General features: G+C 40.6%; 1 protein-coding gene across 3 annotated transcripts; it reads left to right on the top strand.

Moving 5' to 3' along the window:
- Positions 1-1,922: 1,922 nt before the first annotated feature.
- On the top strand, positions 1,923-20,863 carry LOC124144837 (pre-mRNA-splicing factor 38B-like). 3 transcript variants are annotated; one of them, XM_046514443.2, is made up of 7 exons: positions 1,923-1,962; positions 5,314-5,480; positions 6,188-6,256; positions 8,005-8,156; positions 14,710-14,770; positions 18,067-18,326; positions 18,827-20,863. In XM_046514443.2, exons 2-7 carry the CDS (start codon positions 5,325-5,327, stop codon positions 19,461-19,463), a joined length of 1,335 nt encoding a protein of 444 aa, XP_046370399.2. In that variant the 5' UTR covers positions 1,923-1,962; positions 5,314-5,324; the 3' UTR covers positions 19,464-20,863. The 3 variants fall into 3 exon arrangements, with proteins under 3 accessions (XP_046370399.2, XP_046370396.2, XP_046370398.2); XM_046514440.2 differs by having other exon boundaries at positions 1,936-2,035; XM_046514442.2 differs by having other exon boundaries at positions 1,947-2,020.
- Positions 20,864-23,236: the final 2,373 nt, after the last annotated feature.

The raw sequence follows: 23,236 nt of genomic DNA, 5'->3' as shown, positions 1-23,236 counted from the left end.
GATATGTCACATAAAGGGCATTACAGGAACGTGTACACAGAGATGTTACGTGTACACAGAGATGTCACATAAAGGGCATTACAGGAACGTGTACACAGAGATGTTACATAATGTAGATAGAGACACAGAGATGTTACATACAGGGCATTACAGGAACGTGTACACAGAGATGTTACATAAAGGGCATTACAGGAACGTGTACACAGAGATGTTACATAAAGGGCATTACAGGAACGTGTACACAGAGATGTTACATAAAGGGCATTACAGGAACGTGTACACAGAGATGTTACATACAGGGCATTACAGGAACGTGTACACAGAGATGTTACATACAGGGCATTACAGGAACGTGTACACAGAGATGTTACATAAAGGGCATTACAGGAACGTGAAGACAGAGATGTCACATAAAGGGCATTACAGGAACATGTACACAGAGATGTTACATACAGGGCATTACAGGAACGTGTACACAGATATGTCACATAAAGGGCATTAAAGGAACGTGTACACAGAGATGTCACATAAAGGGCATTACAGGAACGTGTACACAGAGATGTTACGTAAAGGACATTACAGGAACATGAAGACAGAGATGTTACATAAAGGGCATTAAAGGAACGTGTACACAGATATGTTACATAAAGGGCATTACAGGAACGTGTACACAGAGATGTTACATAAAGGACATTACAAGAACGTGTAGACAGAGGTGTATAAAGAATGGAAATTACAAGAATGTGTTGACAGAGCTGTAAAATAAAGAAGGCCATTACAGGAACGTGTAGACAGAGATGTAAAATAAAGAAGGACAAAACAGGAATGTGTAGACAGAGGTGTATAAAAAATGGAAATTACAAGAATATGTAGATAGAGATGTAAAAAAAAGAAGGACATTATATGAATTTGTAGACAGAGATGTAAAATAAAGAAAATTACAGGAATGTGTAGGCAGAGATCCAAAATGAAGAAGGACATTACAGGAACGTGTAGGCAGATGTGTAAAATAAAAAAAGGACATTACAGGAAAGTGTAGATAGAGATGTAAAATAAAGAAGGACATTCGCAAACATTTGTCAGTTCAAGCGAATGTCGTTTTTTCTTGAATATTGCGGTGCCCACTGCCGTGTTTACGAGGTAATAATCATGGTATAAAGATGTAGGTGTAGTAATAGTAGCGGTAGTAGTAGTAGTAGTAGTAGTAGTAGTAGTAGTAGTAGTAGTAGTAGTAGTAGCAGCGTGCGTGTGTGTGTGTTTAAGATTGGCTTCCACCTTGTGTGAGTTTATTGGGGTATGAATCTTCATAGAGTGGGCCAAATTGTATGAACGTGGGAGCTTGCTTGCGTGTGTATTATATGGATGCCGTACATGGTGTATATCAGTAATAGATATTTTGAAAGTAAACAAATAAGACAGTTGTAAAGGTATTTAAAGAAGCCAAATAAAACAGCTATCGATATACTCAAAGTAGTAACATAAAACGGCTGTGGGTATATTTAAGGTACAACTAATAAATCAGTCGTAGATACAGTAAAAGAAGAAAGAAAAAATATAATACTGTTATCATATTACAATAAAATGGGGGATATATTTAAACAACTCTCCTATTGATAACCAAGGTAGTAACCATATTTACTTCTGTAACACATAGACATCCTTTGTTCACCTTAATAAATTTTAACAGCGTTCTGCTGGCCACCATGAGAGCGATTGAAGCGCAATAAAATATTCATTACTCTGTCCATATGTGTTTCTCTCACAGTTGACTTTCCAATTGAATTCGTGTTAAATTGAAAAAGGGCCATAAATAAAACGTCGGGGTTTTTTTTATTTGGAAACGGGATTGAAGTTAGAACATAACCATATGCATGTGACCTTTCTTCCCAAACGTGCTTCCAAAATTATCTCCCTTGAGCAATTATTGAAAACGAGGCTCAGTTCCGGATCACTCGTACAAAGGTATGTCACGAATAGTGACTCAATTGATTTCTCACGCAATTCATACGTTTCTGAACGGGTACGGAACATAGAGGTTTGTGTCAGTAAATATGTTAGTAGTTATGTTCGTTTGACGTTGTTTTCGAACTCAGGGAAACTTGTGTTTGTCTTCCACGTTGGCTATGAAGCACGCGTTCCTCATGGCGCCGAAATTGTTTATTCGAATGAAGTCGATAGGGTTTGACCAATCCTAGTTTTGAAATGTATTTGTTGAAGGGCATGGAATTATATTGTCTTGCTATCACATATGTCATTTTCTGTGTGAAAATGAACCAAGTAAATGAATTATTCTGAAAGATAGAAAGCTCAGAGTGAGGTCATGATGGAAGTGGATGGTGAGTCGGGGCAACAGGTGCTGGGTTGCTGTCATTATCTTCTTGACGATGCATCGACGTAATTATGTATCTGATCCATAAAGCTTGATATCCCCCCTGTAGATGAAGAATTTCTTTAACATGCTATATCAGGATGTTTATCTGCCCATGGTCGAAGACAGGTTAGTTCTGTTTATGACATGGGATAGGATGTGTTGATCTGGTGTTTGTTTGATATTGGTTTCACTGGTCATCAAAGTTATGCTGCCATTATTCAATTTACTGGGACACTTGCCTTTAACCACTATACTGTAGTGTCTGTTTGAATCATAAGCAGATTAATATTAATAATCCCTACAATTATTGATAGTAGGACAAAAGATGAACTCATGTATATGCATGGTTTATTATCATGATTATGATAAATCTTCAACATATCAACGTATACTTGGTTAACAAAATATTAAAGTTAGAATCAATAACATGGAGGCTTGTAGTATGTACAAATAGTATTGGAAGACTGCTGTCCGTATCCCCACCCAAAATCTCAAAAATATAAATAAAGTTGTTCAGCAGCAATTGACATGTATAACTTTTGGAGGGGATACCTGATACAGGCGGAAGTCTTTCCACTAGTATTAGGTACTGAACAATCCAAAACTGAGCATGGTAATATGACAATGTTTCTTCATTATGTTTATGCGTATAATGATATTTTTACACACCAATGTGTATTGGACTAACCCCATATAATCATGGTATAATATTTACCACACTATTCTGTAAGAGCTTGTAAAGGCATGTGTAAAATTAACATAAGACTTAAGTAAAACGTCCTGAAGGAGTGAATCGTACTATTATCGACCAGTAGATGTTGAAGCATACTGAGCCCTACATGTACATAGCTTCAATTTATTTCGCAGCTACCTAACATGGCAGACAAATTGCTAAGAACATGTGAACTATGTAGTCAGTATCCATGAGAGCAGTGTTAAAAGTTATGGAAAGTCCTAAGGTTTTCTACTATAGCCACGATAGCATGGTGTATAACTTTTGAATCCTTGGGCCCTTAAGCATAATATATATATAAGAGTTCTTTTTATCATTGGGGCTATTCACTGTCCAAAATAGAAGCCTGCCAGCAATCCCATTTCCGCCTGGATAGGTGAAATTTATTCCTACCTCCCCGACTCTCTAGGAAGACACAGTCTTGCTATTCTGAGTCTCACAACAATGGAAATTAACCAAGAAAATCAACTAGCCCGAATAGTGATAACTTAAACCAAAATGTTGTGAAAGTTTACATGACTTTAGGATACCTTTAACATTAACAAACTGGTGCACGTTAATTTCCATCTCTGTACAACAACATGAAACATTTTGACATTCATTTGTGTTTCACTTACCTGGGAGCAAGAGATAACATTGTGAATGTTATGATTATAAAGCTGTAATTACAAAAGGCAAAGTAAATCTGAGAAAATGATAATGATTACCTACTCTACTAGCATTTATTTCCAGGCTAGTTATATTTATGAGTCACCAGCCCACCTGGTTTGTACGAGTGACTAGGTGTAGGCAATAAAAATATTTCAGACACTTGGGTTATCATTGTTTTGAAATGGACCCCTATGATTAAATTTCCCTCACTGATTACAGATTAGACAATGTTAGGGGGATTCTAGTGCATTCTTGTGATGTCTAAAAACAGTTGTCTGGTGCTGGCAGCCAAGTATATTTGAGTCAGACGTGGATTCTACACAGTTTATCCCAGCTTCACAAACCATGGGGAATTGTAGGTATATTGTACATTTTGTAGGTGGGCTAGACTGACATTAAGTCCCAGAAATAAAGCTATCTTATTTAGAAATACATATATACAAAATATGAATAATAATATCCAAATGGTGCCTAGAACAATCCTTAATTTCTGAGCTGAGGCAATCTAGACTTGAGTTGGACTTCTTTGTTGATTTATTCTCTAGAGGCTGGGAGACAGCATTGTCAAAAGGTTACAAAGATTTTATCGTTAAACACAAACAGAATTGTTAGGGACTGTTTCAAAACATCAGTGTAGGATAAAAAAAACATTTCCTTATTTTGTGTAAAGTTTTGTGTGCATTATTTATGATGACAGACTCAATGGCATTCATCATGATCATAGGGAAATTTTGTTGCATTTTTTCAACACAAACTGCATTAATTACGCATGACCCTGCCACTATCAGTGTTGCATTGCGTGCATATGGCCTGTGCATAGTAACACCTATGTCACATACAACCTTCTCAGGGGTATGCAAAGAACAGATGTTCTAGCTTATTGACCATATTGAGTCAATAGTTTATTGTCAGTGGCTTAATTTTAACAGACTTTATTATTTACAGGATGCTGTGATCATGGTGATAAGCTTGAATATTATATTGCTGACATTAGCATTAAACAACATTCACTTTCTAATCAAATTTGAAATGTCTTCTTGTCTATTTTGCCATGGTTGTAACACATACAATAATGTATGATCACTGAACTGTTGAAAATGTTGTGTAACCTCCATTCCAGATTTTCTTATTTTTGCCATGGTTACGGATGTAATTAACATGATTAACCCGAGATGATCCAGGTTAAAACATGAGAATAGGTCAGATTCGCTGACTTGGTTGATGGATGTCTAGGCATGGGGTGGTGTGTTAGCCAAGTAGTTAACATGGTTAAGGTGGTTGATTGTCACACAGAAGATCCGAGTTCTGATTCCCCACATGGGTACAGTGTGTGAAGCCCATTTCTGGGTGTCCGCCATGATATTGCTGAAATACTGTTAAAAAACCACACCCACTCAAGGTATTCACAATTTTATGGATAACAACTTCTTTAATACTGTAACATGCTGTAAAAAGCTTTTTACAGTATTAAAGAAGTTGTTATCCATAAAATTGTTTCTACCTTGTCATCTGTCATTTTCTAAGTTATGCCTTTCAAACAATTCATGTGTGATTTCAGATTGCTGAATAATGGCACCCAACAATGCCCTGCCTGTCTGGGGCAATGAGAAAACAATGAACCTGAACACTCTCATACTGACCAACATTCAGTCTTCACCATACTTCAAGGTCAACCTGTTTGAACTGAAGACATACCATGAAGTCATTGATGAAATATACTACAAGGTAGGTAAGATATCACATGATAGACCAACTGGTCTAACAGTACAATGCCACAGGCCATGCATGGGTGGGTGGTGCGTTCAAATATATTGTTCCATGTAATCAGATCATGCAGATAATAACAATCCTTGATCGATTGATTGGCATGACATTTGTGTACATCAGGCTTGGCACATTTTTTTCATAACTTCAAATCCGCTGTTTTGTTGGATGTTGCTATGGTCACAAGACATGCATAATAGACACATTATATGCAGGGAGCTGGTCGAGAATAATAGTTTACTGTTTCGATCACAGGAATCAGTTGTTAATTTCTTAATTCATAAATTTCAGTTGGACTTGTCACTTATCTAAATGTGCTAAACTTTGCCAACAAGGTGAAAATACACTTGATCATGTTGATTTTGAAAAATGCAATATATCAATATTTTCTAAATGTATTATGGCATGTATGCGTCAGTATTTCAACTCCTGGTATACCAGTTATACTGTGCCCCTCTAACCAAACCCATACTTGTGGGTTTGACCAAAGTGCCTACGGACTATGATCATGATGCATCTGCCAATATCCAGTGTATTTTCTCCAATGGAGTAAAAATCGTGAGAGCAATCACTCAGTAAATTTCTTATGTGACCATGATGACCCAGTCTGGAACCCTGACTTTAGCCTAAGATGTTCGGTGTTGAATAGTTGCCTCGTGTTGCACTAGGTGATGCACCTGGAACCCTGGGAGAAGGGCAGTCGGAAGACGGCAGGCCAAACAGGGATGTGTGGCGGGGTGAGTTCTGGTTATTGTTCTCAGCATCTTCACATACCATGCCATCTCACTAGGTATTCCACAATGGATGTCTACATGACCATATTATTACCATGTATTATTTTTCTTATGACATTTCTGTCATGTCATTCAATAACTAGTATAATGATCAATAACTGTACTTAATTTTGTTTTATTATTTTCATAAATAACACTTGTAGAGACATTTTTGTGCAACATGCAGAAATCCACGTTCCACTGACAGTCACGCATACCAGTGACCCCCTCTCAGGTGGTCACTTGTATGGGAGACGGGAGACCAGTCTCGTGTACACGATGCATCCTCTACTGATAACATCTTCCTTACGATAAAACTTTGATTCTTGATATAGAATCATATCCAGATAGTCATTCTAATTTTAACCTCCATATGGACCAACACAAAAAGTTCTCGAAACTTCATGACCAATTGATAGTTACTTGCACATATTTGTCACGTAAAGTGTGAAGTTCTCACTGTCCCTTCACCCCAAAAATGGCTGCACAAGCACACAATGCAAGAGGGAGGGAGAGAGAGAAAGAAATTGTCATTAAGATAAAAAAAAGAAGTCAATGACAGCCTGCTTTATGTCAACCAAATTTAATGTTTAATGCTATGATTTGTTACAATTTTGTCTTCGTTTATCTCACATTAAAACTGAATAACGTCTACAAATAGTACAATTAAGTTATTGATCCCAGTTTCTGCACTCTGAGATTTAAATTGTCAAATCTTGTCTATGTCCCATAAAATAACAAGCTGATGCTGTTTTGACTAGATGATGATGTTAACTTCACTAGTCATTACAGTAAATGTGAAAAATGTTACTTGCATGAAACCACACATTTCCTGGTTCATTTGTTTTATATTAGGCTAAAAGAAATAATAGTCTTGGTTCTCAGGCACTGCCCACATCATCATAAAGTTCATTGCACATTTCATTTTTGTTCCCATTACAATTTTTGTTTGTGCATTGTGTTTTTATATTTTTTTGAAAATGGAAATAAAAACAAACCTTCGACAGACTTTATGATGCAGGTGGTGCCTGAGAACCAAGATTATTTAATTTTTTAGCCCTATATGTTTTATCATGATTCAGGGATCACAGAATGTTTCCCATTGTCTGAAGTCAGACATTCACTAAAGTCTGTATAGGAAGGGGGGCGGTGGGGTAGTCTAGTGCTTAACATGGTTAAAGCGTTCACTTGTCATGCTGAAGACCTGAGTTTGATTCTCCACATGGGTACAATGTGTGAAGGTCATTTACGGTGTCCCCCCCCCCCCCCCCCCCCTTGATATTGCTTGAATATTGCTAAAAGCGGCGTAAAAACCATACTCACTCACTCACTGTATAACTCACTGACAAGGGACAGTGTTCTAGATTTATGATGCACAGAATTGACTACAACTGATCATACTGATTGATTTGGTAAAAGAAGAATGGCATATCTTGCATCATGTTAGTGTTGATGGGGTATTTTTATTTTAAAAGTTTAAAAAAAAACATACTTGAGTAATCACAACCCATGTGTGATGTGTGGGTGAAAAAAAATGTTATTTTGGGGAAGGATCCATGATCAAACAAATGATGGCCTTAGATGAGCTAACCATGGTCACTAGATTGTAAGAATTGTACATTCAAAGTGGCTAGCATTGCAGACACTTCATAGTTTTGAATTTGAGTCCCATTTCTATTGTGTGGTAGATAAACTACAGTGTTCTCCTTCAGGTGCGTGGTGTAGGAGCAGGGGGCATTGTTTCTAGTGCCTATTGTTTGCTGTACAAACTGTTCACTCTCAAGCTGACCAAGAAACAACTCATTGGCCTCATCACCCATGCTGATTCTCCCTACATCCGAGGCCTAGGTTTCATGTATATCAGGTAGGTTGGTAAGGCTGTTATCACCCATGTTGATTCTCCCTACATCCGAGGCCTAAGTTTCATGTATATCAGGTAGGTTAGTAAGGCTGTTACCGCCTCCATGGTCTTGTGGATTGTCTGCCTGGAAAGTGCAAGATTGGTGATTTGATACCCTACTTCACAATATCAAAAGACTTTAAAAGATGACTTGTTGTTACCCTGCCTGGTGGACTGGTTGGCCTGGAGCCTCTGTACTGTATCTGAGATTGGTACCAATGTTAAACTGTGGCATGGTATCTCAGTGGGCCAACACTGTAAAACTGGCAGTTGTCTGGACAAGTACTAGCAGCCACATACACACAGGTGCTTGCACATTGCTCTGTGAATGCAATAATCTTGAATGTGATGTTAAACTCCCATTTCACCTCACCTAATAGTTGTGGATGAAATATTGTTGACTTTGGCATTTAACAACAAACACACACTCCAATCTGTGCCAAAACATGTCAATAAGTTTTCAGACCCGTGAAGATTCCAGGGTAGAATATGTCTTCAGCAACCCAGCAACAAGAAATATGAAGACAAACAAAAATTACTTGCTTGATAACCAAGCAGTGTACTTGAATTAACATCAAACTCACTAGGCTCATGAAGATCCGGGGTAGAATAAGTTTTCAGCAACCCATGCTTGCCATTAAAGGTGACTATGCTTGTCGTAAAAGGCGACTAACGGGATCGGGTGGTCAGGCTCGCTGACTTGGTTGATGCATGTCATCGATCCCAATTGCGTGGATCAATGCTCATGATATTAATCACTGGATTGTCTGGTCCAGACTCAATTATTTACAGACCGCCGTCATATAACTGGAATATTGCAGAGTGAGGCGTTAAACAACAAACCAACCAACCAACCATAAGTTTTCAATGTACACTCAAATAACAATGTATTGAAGTTGGAGGGTCCTACGTAAATACTTCGAGTTATGTGAGGTTCGACTTAACCCGAAAATCATTATTAAAGAAGGAATACTCAAGGACCAAGCTTTCACTTCGAGACAACCATAAGTTTGACACTTCAGAGTCAGGAACTGACACTTTTGGAAACAAAAAATATTTGCAAGCACTCTTTTTGAAGTGATCTCTTATTCACATGATCAAATGATAATTCTCTTTCTGATTAAATCCTCCTTGGGGCACTTATTGCATTTTCCTTGCTCAAGAAAATCTACATGACATAGTTGTAACCATTTTCCTTAATAAAAAATGTTACCACACAAAAAACTTCGTTTTTGTATGATATACGACCACCCTTACGGGGCCTCACCCCCAACGGCGCCTCACGCCAGGGGGAGCAACTCTCACCCAAATCACTTTCCTTATGTCATCTGTAAGAGACAGACGTGTTGATTTTTCACACAAGACAAAAATAAGAGAAATCTATCGTTCGACAAGAACCATGGCTGACCAAACTGTATGTATGGTACATTTCTTTCATTGCAAAGGCGTAATACCTCGCATTGTGAAGTTATAGAGTTGTAATAATACGCCACGTGCACGGTACCTTTGAATTCAAATGGCCGTAATGGCGTCCATATTGTAGTTCCACGGGCTGATACATGTAACACCAAGGCCATTAAGAAACGGCTTGGGGTTTTGTTATATCATACAGCATTGGTCTACAATTTTTTCCTTTACAAAACCCAAGGTGGTGTGTTAATTCATAAACTACACTTACCTTTTTTACGGGTTTTTACACCTTAGCGCGTAACACGCCCCTTTGGTGTTATAATTATACTACGACATTGGCTATTAGTATCGCGTTACAAATCGCATTCTACATTACGCCTTTGCTTCTAGTTTCACAATTTATGCACGACTTACACACGCCAAGACCTACTTGCTTTGCCGTATAAGAGGGTGCCACCCTCTTCCCTGGGGCTCAGCAGGCGGTCCGAGAGGCTGCTCAATTGTATACTTCCATCAAAGACTCATAAGGCCTTGTTGGAGGTACCAAGCGTTAAAACCGCGTAAGCGGGCCTCTCCAATTGTCCCCTCCTACGCTAATGCACGGGTCAGACGTCCACACCTGCTGGGAAGCCGCCGCTTCCTTCAGGTATAAGGGCGCCGGGAGGAGCAAGAGAGGCACGGGCCGGGGCAAGGCAGCTGGTCGAGGCCAACAGCTTTTTCGCGGGGCTGGGAACGATGGGTTCCCATTAGCGCCCGAAGAGCCCCGGGTGAACCCACAGTCGCAAGTTATCGGGAAAACTCATCCGCTCCTCCACTTTTCCGGGATAAAGCACACTCAGGTGCCTGCTACCCGAGAGAAGGCGGAATTCCTCCGTGCCGAGGTCGACGCACTTCTTATGAAAGCTGCGATCGAACCGGGTCCCGAGGGACAGGAAAGCGAGGGCTTCTACTCGACTTGTTTCCTAGTCACCATACAGTGATCTCAACTGTCGAGACAGGAGAATGGCTAACGTCAATAGACTTAAAATACGCCTACATCCACATACCAATACACCCCGAGTTCAAGAAATACCTGAGGTTTTCTTTCGACGGGAGGTGTTATCAGTTCAGGGTTCTACCATTCGGGATCTCCACGGCCCCGAGGGTGTTCACCAAGCTGATGTTGATTCCCGCCCAAGTGGCCAGGTCAAAAGGTCGGTTCTGCCATCCGTACCTCGACGACTGGTTACTAAGAGCTCTATTGCAATCCCTGAGTCAGATAGCTACACAACAAGTGATAGATATTCTGATCACTCTAGGGTGGATGGTCAATCTCAAGAAGTCAGATCTGAGCCCCACTCAGAATCTAGTCTTCCTAGTGGCTAATTTCAACACGGTGAGAGGACGTGTATCTCTGTCACAAGATATCAAGTCCCTTAAGCGCAAGTCACACTGCTCGTACATGGCTCCAGTTACTGGACAACATGGCGGCGACAGTGGATTTGGTCTGGCGGGCGCGCTTGAGAATGAGTCCCATTCAACAAGCACTCCGTCGACTTTGGGCGAACTCGGAAGATCTCGAGACTGTGCTCGAGACTCCGTAGTGGCTCATTACACACCTCCAGTGGTGGACCGAGGTCGGGAATCACTCCCGTTCCGTCTCTCACAGTTCAAACAGACGCGTCACTCTCCGGCTGGGGAGGCGTTCTGAATGATCACACTGCCTCGGGACTATGGTCCCAGCAGGAGATCAAACTGCATATCAATGTGCTAGAACTGAGAGCAGTCAGGTTGGTGTTCCAACGCTTCCCGGATCTGCTTCGTGGCCAAGTGGTTCGTCTAGAGATGGACAACCAAACGGCGATGACTTACATCCGGAAGCAGGGGGGAACGGCGTCTCCGTCGCTTCGACGAAAGACGTGGCAGTTCCTACTATAGTGCGACTCTCACGATATCAGGGTGCTACCTGTTTATCTCCCGGGGGTGGACAACGTCCGTGCGGACGCTCTGTCTTGCCGGATCCTCGCTCCTCACGAGTGAAGGCTCGACCCGAGGATATTCGGGATTTTCTCCCTGTTATACAGGTCGTTACAGGTGGATCGGTTTGCGTCTGGGTTAAATAACCAGACACCAACGTTCTGCTCCCGAGTCCACGACCCGAGGTCGGTGGCACCGGACGCCTTTCAGCTAGATTGGACGGACAGTTCTGTGGGCATTCTCCCCAGTACCTCTGATTTCCAAGGTCCTGTCTCAGCTAGGCACTCAGCCTGCGTGACTAATTGTGCTCCTGGCACCTCTTTAGTCGGCGCAGAGTGGGTTTCCAGTAATACTCAGGTTTCTGGCTCAGCCTCCTGTTATATTACCTTTACGACCGGACCTCCTATCCCAGAACGGGGCCCTCCACCCGAATCTCAGGATTCAATGGGTGGCTTGGCCACTGTCAGGAATCGCCTCCGGAAGAGCGGTATTCCTGCACGAGTTGCAGACACAATACTGGCTTCGCGGAGGGATTCGACAAACGTTCAGTACGATAGATAGGCCTGCTATGCTGGTGTGTCGATAGAGGGATTGCAGATCTTTTTTCTGCAGATCTCGTATCCGTGCTTGAGTTTCTCCAGTCGCGACTAGATGACGGCCTGGCCGCATCAACAGTCCGAGGGTACTCTACAGCTATCGCAGCTTTTCACGTCCCTGTCGACGGGGCACTTCTGGGTGCACACCCATTAGTGCAGCGCTTTTTAGCAGGTGTGGACAGGATCCGACCGCCAGTCCGGCGGATCAGTCCCCCTTGGGACTTGTCAGTCATTCTAGATTGGCTGTCCGGTCCTTCCTTTCGGGATCTGTCGTCTCTCTCTCTTCAGCTGTTGAGCTGGGAGACGGCGTTCCTTGTGGTGGTAACGTCCGGCAGACGGGTAGGCGACATTCGTGTTATGTCAGCCGATCCCAAAATAACTGTCTTCCATGGGGTCGATAAATATCACCGGGACAGTCAGTTTTCGTCTACCGGACTATTACCGTCCTAGGGTCGCACACGATTCCACGTGAACGGCTCCTATTGAGCTACCTGCTCTTTCACAGCCTTCCTCGTCGGGGACCACTGCAAGACATGCTCATGTCTTGGATGTCCGCACGACTCTCAAGGCCTATATCAGCAGAAATATGGGTGTCCGTAAGGATAACCAACTATTTTGCTGTTACTGCGGTAGGAAGGTTGGCTTACCTGCGAGTAAACAATCTATCTCGAGGTGGATAGTTTCAACCATTTGTACAGCGTATACGCTTACAGGCAGGGACCCCCCTACCAGGTTGAAGGCTCATTAGGTTAGAGCAGTGGCTGCGTCAAAAGCGTACGCCGCGGCTCTGCCCATTGAGCAGATCTGCTCCGCGGCTATTTGGAGCCAGCCGAGCACGATTCATCAAACCTTACCAACTCGACAAACACTCAAGCGAGCGTACTCGGTTTGGTCAGTCAGTTCTCCGAACTGGGCAAATTTCTAATCTCTAGCTGATTGAGCATTCGAGATTTTAGACAGTCTTCCGGTTATACTGCTCAGTAATGGTCCGGATTTTATCTTCTGTGGTCGATAAATATCAGTCCTTACTACTCGATAATACTCGTATTTTGCACACGCACTCCTTCGATCCTCGGGGACCCTCTGGCCTAGCTCAGCGCTGGTTATGGTCTCTCGTGATCTACGCCCTTATATCACTTGTTCAAAAAAAGTGTGGGGGGGTGGGAGGTGTTTCGAGTTCTCAACTTATGACAAGCCGCAAAAACAGGCTTTATCATAATATATGGTCGACCACGCCCTGTCTCTAGCCCCCGCCTTTCGACGGTGGTGCCTCACGATAAGGTTGGTTCCATTTATTGAACTCAATATTTTATTCTGTTGAATAATCAAATACGATGTATTTATTTACGCCTGTTGCTGACGGATGCCACTTCCTAGATTATCTTTGGGAGTCTGTCTTGATGCAATAAGTGCCCCAAGGAGGATTTAATCAGAAAGAGAATTTTACAAACCTGTAGAGGTTATGAATTCTCTGATGAAATCCTCCTTGGGGCACGGCCACCCACCTCCCCACATTCCGTCAGCATTTGACATATGGAAAGTGATTTGGGTGAGAGTTGCTCCCCCTGGCGTGAGGCGCCGTTGGGGGTGAGGCCCCGTAAGGGTGGTCGTATATCATACAAAAACGAAGTTTTTTGTGTGGTAACATTTTTTATTAAGGAAAATGGTTACAACTATGTCATGTAGATTTTCTTGAGCAAGGAAAATGCAATAAGTGCCCCAAGGAGGATTTCATCAGAGAATTCATAACCTCTACAGGTTTGTAAAAATTTGTGACTATTGAACATATTGATTAAAAACATAAACAAAGGGCATGTTGCTTGGTATGCGTGAGTTGGGTTTAACACCACTTTTAACAGTATTCCAGTTATATGACGGCGTGTCAGCTTAATGTGGGAGGAAAGCCTGAAGTGATGCAGGTCTGAGACATTTACCACTTCGGTGAAACCCACGAGCACAGGTATGGTGCTGACAAACCTAGAAATATATTCGGGGCGAACCGGGATTCGAACCCACAATCATAGGTTTCTGGCGTTCCCAAAGGACGCAACTCTGCACAGTGAATCGCGGCACCTTACACGACTGGGCCACCCGTGCCCCTGGTATGCTTGGAGTGTTTCTTGTACATGTTGTGTCATCTATTTTTCCTTTTTGTTCACTTTTTCTCTTTGCTAAAATATGTTACTATATAAAGACTGCTTTGGTGTATTCCACAACCCATGCTTGCAGTAAATGCGACTATGCTTGTCGTAAGAGGCGTCTAATGGGATCGGGTGGTCAGACTTGCTGACTTGATTGATGCATGTCATCGTATCCCAATTTCGTGGATCAATGCTCATAATGTCAATCATTGGATTGTCTGGTCCAGCCTTGATTATTTACAGATTTACAAATTGGATTCCACAATGTGGACAGGTGTTAACTTAAACATGTTAAATATTGCATCAGCATAGCCAGAGGATTGATCATAACACTAACTACTAGAGCAAATATGACTACAGGATTCTTTGTGTGTTAATCTTCAACCTAGAAATTAGACAGTTTTCTTCTTGCAGGTACACTCAGCCTCCGAACGACTTATGGGAGTGGTATGAAGACTATCTAGATGACGAAGAGGTATGTTGCGCCCACTGTACACACATCACACATCACACATCACACATCACAACAAAAAAAGGAACCACATCGGTAGCTTCAGGTCAGAAAAGTTAGTATTGCTAGGATGAAAGCATTACTAAAGTAGTTACTTCCTTGGACAGTTAAACAACTAGTTTTGTGGACAATCAAATGTGTTTATAGAGTTTCCAGAATTTTAAGACAAACAGGTTGATAATGTGATAATAATTAAAGCAGCCAACAGAGTCATGTGACAGTAAGATGCTAGGGCCAGCATGGTTTTCCCTTCTGAAAAAAGTGTGCGAAAGACAGATGTCAACAATTTCTCCTATGGCATTATGATTATGCTTTTGAGCCTTAAATGATGTGTTACGCTTATCAGGCTTATCTCCTCTCTCCCTCTCTCTCCCCCCCACGCCCCCTTTACATGTATAAAATATCACGGAGAGCAAACATTTAATGCACCGATCACATGAAGCTTATTGCATGTACATCGATCTTTCTTAGGAACTCGAAACACCACATTGTCTTTCTAAATACAGTTAATGTTGTCACATGATGAATTTTATGAATGTGTGGAGCTTTGACCACGTGTCGGTGGGAATGCAGTATTTCCGACGCCAGTTTTTGTTGCCTCACTAAAATAATTGGGTTTAGGGGTCTTGCCCCCACACAACAGCTTTGATATTCAGGATTAATATTCAGATTCAAGGTTTAGTCATATTTAACCATACAAACGCAAGCAAGTCATTTTTTCTGCTTGTTTTGAGCTTTATCACCATTTGTTTTAAAATAGTGCAGCTTGCTTGTGCAGCTACATTACAAGCGTCAGTGCATGTGTATCCATGCTTTATGTGCGTATAGGCCAAACGAAACCATGGAAACTGTCATAGAGAAAACCAGCATCCTGGCATGTTACTCTTAACATTACAGTTTTTCACATATAATTACGCTTTTTTACCCCACTGATTACTCCAAAGCTTCAATTAGCGTTGGCATCTCTGGAAAGATCCAAATGAATAAGCAAGATCTGTGATAAGCATGGCATGTGTACATGTAACAAAATTATTCACCAAATTGTCTCCATAATCAAAACTGACAATAGAATGGATACTTGAGGGCAATGTTCTAATGCCAGACTATAATCAAAGCAACATCAGGCCATTGTTGGATGTTAAAGTTCTCAGCATACAATCACCACACTATTGCAGAGAATCCCACAATATATATTCTATGCTCAGTTCTGCAGTAGTTATAATGGCTGGATTATCAGCCCTATGGTCAGCCCAATAATGTCATCAAGATAAGGCAAAATGAGAGACCCAATGCAAGTCTGTTGTCAGTGTCAGTAAAGAGTTGTACTGAAGTTGATAGTTTGTGGCACACACACACAATACACCCCACTATACCATCACACACCCTCAAACCATGTCCCTTGGTGTCGGCTGATGACATCAAGTACAATGTGGTGAGTATAGTGACCAGTCTTCTACTCTATCCCATGTTAACATACATGCTAGGCCAAACTAAAAATAGTTCGTTTTAGGCAACATTCCATTTGTGCTGCATTTTTCACATGATCCGCCTCTGATCTGGAGCGGATTTCTGATGAGGTTTCAGTCCCAAGTTTTACCAAATTTGTGGGTTTTTTTCATTTTGTCTGCCAAGGGCACTTAGTTTGGTATCCTAGATAAATCCCTATATAGAAATGTTTGTATGTTCATGGGGTTCAAACAATTGGTTGCCTGAAACTTACCTGTTTTTAATATGGCCTATACTCTGTTACATTGTAGCTATCAGTGTCAGTTGTGAATTAAATTTTTACTTACACATTGTATTCTCTGACCTGTTGGTATAACTTTCCACTTTCACTGTTGAACAATTGGTAAAAAGCATTAACTAATATCATGGCACTACCTATTGAAGAATTCAAACTAATTTAAAAGAAAATGTTTCTTGCAAAATAATATTGACTATTTCATATGATTTGATATTCTTAGAAGTGAATAATGATTTTTCTAAAGAGATGTCTTTGTACATATAACGTAAGCATGTTAAATGTAATTGTTGCCATGTTTCTATACTTCCCATATTGTTTATTATTTTGTTGTGACTTCAGGGTGTTGCTCTAGCCCAGCATTCGAGTGGTAGAGACAGCTGCCTCGCAGCGGAGCCGGACCTCGATTGAGGTTAAACTTTGATCAGTGCTTCACAAGCAATAGTGCTTCCTTGTTTCTAGCATGTGTCCTGACACGTCCCTTAAATGTCTGTTGTAGTCAGTAACATCACATCGTCAACATTTTGACATTTATACAGTGATGAATGACAATATTGTCAACATGGTAACATGTATACAGTGAGGAATGACAATATTGTCAACATAGTAACATGTGTTCAGTGAGGAATGACAATATTGTCAACCTGGTACCATTTATACAGTGAAGAATGACAATATTGTCAACACAGAAACATGTATATACGGTGAGGAATGACAGTATTGTCAACACAGTAACATGTGTACAGTTAGGAATGACAATATTGTCAACATAGTAACATGTATATACAGTGAGGAATGACAGTATTGTCAACACAGTAACATGTGTACAGTTAGGAATGACAGTATTGTCAACATAGTAACATGTATTCAGTTAGGAATGACAATATTGTCAACATTGTAACATGTATTCAGTTAGGAATGACAATATTGTCAACATAGTAACATGTATACAGTGAGGAATGACAATATTGTCAGTCAGGAATGACTATTGTCAACATGGTAACAAGTATACTGTGAAGAATGATAATATTGTCCACATGGTTACAACCATGACAACCTTACAATGAGGAATGACAAATATTGTCAACATATCAGTGTCTTCATCTCTGATGTGATACATAAGATACAAGACTGTTTAGATATGACCTAGAACTCCATTGCATGTCAGTATCCGTTTGCTGGTTTCTTTTCATTGCAGTGTCTATGCTGATATGTCCCAATATGTCAGCCTCGTTCATTTAGCGTTCCTTCAGCGCTTATTGTCAAACACATACATGTTTTCTCACACCCCTTTTCCTCACAAATTTATGAAATAGGGATATTTGTGTAACTTTAAGAACACAGAAAGATGCTATTCCATTTTGCAATAGTTTTGAGTCATTTGTTGTAAAACAAAAGATCCCTGTTTCAAACCCTCGGTACTATTTCCATCTGGCTAGAGCAAAACCCATGACAGGTTGTTTCTGTTGATGAAGCTGCTGTTGACAGCTGTTGGTAACATCTGTTGTTGCTGTTGCAGGAGATTGATGTCAAGGCAGGTGGAGGACACGCAATCACGATCGGAGAGCTGTGTCGACAGTACCTGGTGAAGTTGGAGTGGTACTCAACGCTGTTCCCTCGGATCCCAGTCCCAGTACAGAAGTCCATCCAGGAGAAGTTGAAGACGCGCCCTGCTCTGCGGCCTGCTGCGGAGGAGCCTGAGTTTATACCCCAGGACCGGAATCGTGGGGAGGAAGATGTGTCCTTCGGAGAGGCTGAACGTGCTGCCAACAGACGAAGGTGAGTGAGAGGTAACCAACACTTTTTGTCTTAATGTTTTCGTCTTTCTGTTGTCAGTATGAGTAACCATGGTAACCAGTTCCTCTGCAGCCCAATTTCTTTCTTCTGTCGCATCTGTATTATTTGACATTGGCAGTACTAAACATGCTAGAGAGAGGTTCATTCTTACTGACTCATTTCCGGTACTTTTTTACTTTCAGTACATTGAGAATTTAACCATTGCACAACCCTGTTTGTTTTTTTTTAGATCTAGTGATAAGGACTTACCACAGAATCTACCGAAAGCTTTAACATTATTTACAAGCAGTATTCTTTAAACATTGTTTGTATTGTATTACAACAGACCAGAAACATTGTAAAGCAATCAATTTGTAATTTATGGTCATATTTAAAAGCCTTATGATTTCAATTATGTTAGTCAGTCCAAATGGAAAAGCAACTTTACTCTTCAAAATCAAAATGTATACCCTATCAGTGCAAAAAATCCAACTTTCTTTCAGTCCTCCAAGGAGACATAGGTCAAGGTCACCTCGGAGGTCATCACCTCATAGAAGAGCCTCACCCCGTCGTTCACCTAGACGGTCACCTCAAAGAAGACACTCCCCTCGCAGAGGTTCCCCAAGGCAAGACCGAGAGAGGGATCGTGAAAGGAGAGGTCCAATGGATGACTTTGCGAGGGAACTGGAGCGAGAAAAGGAACGACAGAGGCGTGAGAAAGAAAAGGATTACAAAAGGGAAAAGGAGAGGAGAAAGGAAAAAGAGTCCCATCGAAGCCGAGATATTCAAAGTTCACATGGCAGAGATCGACGAGAGGAAACAAGAAACAAAGAGAAGAGAAGGTCACACAGTAGAGAACGGCATGAAAGGTCAAGGAGTCGAGATAAGCGCAGGTCGCGTAGTCGTGAGAGGCAGGAAATGTCCCACAGTGAGGACAGAGTGGAGAGATCTGAACGGCACAAACATAGGTCAACTGATGAGCATAAGGAGAAGAGGAGGTCAAGGTCACGAGAACCAAAGAGGTCAAGGTCAAAAGAGAAGAGTAGGGATAAGCATGGCCGATCTCGTGAAGATCGGGACAAAGACTCAAATCGTGAACACAAACGAAATAGACATGATGGTGAAAATGGCGAGTCTTAGTGCCATTAAACTCATTAGACATCCACTCCTATATCTTCTCAAATGTGCAGCAGTTTGACTGTCCAGTATAAATGAAGTTACCTGTTTTATCCAGCTCATTGTTGCCTGTTGAGATGAGACGGATTAAGTAGATGGTGGTGATGAGGTGCTGTATGTTGCTGCTATCATTATGCTGATCCATACATTCAGTTTTGTACATAAACACATCATTTTTATCATTGAATTCAACATGTTCATGTGCCAGAGACAAGGCCACCTGTGAGATAAACACCTCATCAAATGTTAATGCCATACAACTTGCTTATGGCCAGTTAAATAATAACATGAAATCAAAAAGATATTTTAAGTTGGCGACAACATGACACCATATAATTATCACAATAAGAGTTATTTCGATTAAATTAAGTGGATGAAGATTGCTGGCGTCTTAGTGATGGGTTCTGTATGAGACCACTGCTCTACCATCTGCATCTTTACACTTGTCTGCAGCCCGAGCCTAGTAAAGTATTGATAGGGCCTAGTCAGTTCAGCTAATGTACAGAAATTAACATGAAAATATGCAAAGATGAAGGACCAGGCCAGTAGACTTTAAAGTTTGGGGCAGATTGACTCTCTTCGACTTAAATTCTGTTCACACCTTTGTTAATCCAAACTCACTCACTGTCCTTCACTCAACATCACTACCTGGGTTAAACATGGGAGATGTAAAATTATGTATCTACCGGCATATATCAGATATATTGATAGTTTTAGAAAGTGCCCTTTAAGAGGTTCAATTCAAGCAGGATGCATGTCTTTCTGTGTTCATTAATGACATGGCTTCACCTTGTGTGATTAGATGAATTGTAAAAAGTGTTTTCAGATTCTCAATTATATAAGCAATTTTTCTTTGAGAAAATGAACAGATTTTGTTATACGAGTGTTTGTATTGAAAGCAAACTGATACCCAGGAAGAATTAGTTCTTGAGAGTCTGTATGGCCATATACATCTAGCAGGTACCATTAGATGTGTAACGATGCGGTGGAGTCGTGATACGATACGATTCATAATATAAGAAATGTGCTGCAATAATAACAATGTCATGAAACTATTGCAAGTGTGTGCCATTCACAGTTTGGCATAACTTGGCTGCTCGTGAAAATTTCCAAGTGTAGAGTAGTACGTATTCACCAATTTTTACACCAATATAACTTGTAATGTATCGTATATATCACGATACAGGGTTTGTAAATCGATGTATCGGAGGCCTCATATTGGGATACAACACTGTAGCACCGTATCGTTACACCACTAGAAACCATACATACTAAAGTCCAATCTCATTAAAATCATATCTTAGTTCTAGCTACAGCTAAACAAAGATCTGAGGACATCCCATTAAGGGTCACGTCAGACCGACCTTCCACAAACTTTGAGGACCAATGGAATGACCAATCAGAAGGCAGCTTTCTCATGCTTTATGGCACTAATTTCAAATTGGCGACTACGCTTCGAAACATATTTTGACAAACTCTCGATTACAAATTTGAAACTCGAACAAAAGAACATTCTTGAATGGCTAATAGATGGTCTAGATTGTATGGATTCGGTCATTAAACCTGTAACTATCGTTCGGAGTTAAATTTTTCGAGATTGCATGATTAGAAATCACATTCCGACTGTCCCTTTCATAATCTGGTAAGCGACGTTCTGATTAGTTGGATGAAAGGTCGTTCTGACGTGACCACTAATGGGATGTCCTCAGATCTTTGTTTAGTGGTAGGGAGAACTGAGGTCTGATTTTAATGAAATTGACAATTCCAGAGGAATGTATATTTTGATACTATGGGTGCTAAATAGAGAAAGGACGTAAAATGTAATTAGAAAATATTTTTGACTCTCAATATTCTTTCTTGTATATTCTTTTCATTTTAAGTTGGTGTTTATTTCATGGCTGGTTATGTGTTGATTTATTCTAACCATGTTTCATTTGTACAGATTCACACAGAATGGTTTTACATTTATTTATATACTTCCTACCAACATACTGCCTTTGTGTTACTGTTCTCAGGTTCTGTGTCACTGAAGCCTATCCCCTGAGAAGCGAGCAGGGACCACTGATTAGACCAGTCATACATCACCCCAGAAACATTGCCATCAGAATCATCTAACTACCAGTGTTTACATACATATGCCACAACCCAATAATACTGTAATATAATAGTTAGTGTTCATCTTACCAAACTTTCAAACAATTGTCATTTCTATTAGATATGTGATAAATATGATATCCCGCATCTTCCCGAGGCAAGAGAGTTAAGTGACTTTAAAAATCCAGTTTCCACCCTTGCCGAACTAGGCTGGAATTACTGGGCTCGATCGTAGCTCCACCAGTGGCTATTACTTACCAGTTATGTCCCTTCTAAGCCTCTCCTATGGACCAGTCAAATTCCACCTCTCGTATCACTTGCGTTTGCTTCACACAAAATGGTGGTGCCAAGTCAGGACGATCTGATCGATAATCAAGATCTATATTGTGATAAAACGTTACTTACATCACGAAATGCATCAAATCATGTGAGCATCTTGATTATAAACATGAAAAGATTTGGAAAATATCTGTTGACAACAAGTTGGTGGTGCACATGCACGACAGTTTATGAACCGGATTTTGATTTTGGTGCGCGATTTTGATTGGACTGTGCATAGACTCGTTAGTCCAGCCAAAATGTAACTCCATAATACCAGCCTAGTTCGGCAAGGGTGGAAACGGGACTTTTATAGTCAGTTAACTCACTTGCCTCGGGAAGATGTATATCCCGGTACTACTCAAAAGAAGTTAAAGATTGGATTCATTCATATTACTGTAGTCTCTCATGGCATAGTTTAACTATAGTTATATAAAAGAATCTGATGGTTTTTTAACTTCTTTGAGTAGTATTTTTACTTCTGCGTCACAAGTTGATGTATCAAAATGAAAATGCCCACCAATCAAGTTTTAAGGATGTTGAAATCTGAACCACGACTGAATTATTTTAGGTGTAAAGTGGAGTTTTACATATCAGCTGCAAACAGACAGTTAGGTTAACCAAGTTATTTCTGTTTTAACGTAAACACTATATGCCCTACCCTATGCTAAAATGCCATCTAGAAACAATGGTTTGTATAGAACATGGCCTACCAATTTTTCATGTGTATCAAAGTACTGCAGTTATCACAGCTGCCATTAAGCTTGAAACGATACACTCAAGTCTTGTGTATCATGATGCTTAGTTTACAATGTGGTGAACGTTTTAGCCTAAACATGCACAAGTGTATCCTTGTTTTATAAACTGGGGGGATGATATTCATCCTGGGGAGAGAGGGTATGGTTTATTAGTATCTTGCTTAGCTGGAAACTGCTATTGGTCACATCACCCTGGGATAAAAATCAGTCTGTTCACAGTTAAGTTTTCATCTGACTTGAGTGCGTTTGATACTTCTCTATGTGTGTATTTGCTCAAGTTAGGTAACTCTGTACATTTATCATGTTAGTTTATGAATTGGAAAATGGAAATTCTCACTTTGTCAAAATTGTGTTTCTTGTATAAAGACGTAAACTAATAGAGGATAAGGAATACAGAAATATTGAAGATTAATGTGTGACAGTGTCTTCAGTGAAATGTTTACACTGGGTGTAAGGTTAATATCTGATGTGTTCACTACATTTGCTGTTTACTTTATGGATTTTCCTTTCATCACAATGTAAACAGGTAGTGTTTTTAAGTGTAAAGGTTCATTTCTTATGGAAAAA

This window comes from Haliotis rufescens, unplaced genomic scaffold, assembly GCF_023055435.1.
Source record: "Haliotis rufescens isolate VD_foot unplaced genomic scaffold, xgHalRufe1.0.p SCAF_8, whole genome shotgun sequence".
NCBI lineage: Eukaryota > Metazoa > Mollusca > Gastropoda > Lepetellida > Haliotidae > Haliotis > Haliotis rufescens.
This window is presented reverse-complemented; position numbering and strand designations above follow the sequence as displayed.

Excerpts from the sequence above, each read along its gene's own strand:
- LOC124144837 (XM_046514443.2), top strand. The coding sequence starts at position 5,325 with ATGGCACCCAACAATGCCCTGCCTGTCTGGGGCAATGAGAAAACAATG. Across the intron at positions 14,771-18,066 it reads ACTATCTAGATGACGAAGAG|GAGATTGATGTCAAGGCAGG; the intron begins GTATGTTGCGCC and ends TTGCTGTTGCAG. Across the intron at positions 18,327-18,826 it reads CGTGCTGCCAACAGACGAAG|TCCTCCAAGGAGACATAGGT; the intron begins GTGAGTGAGAGG and ends ACTTTCTTTCAG.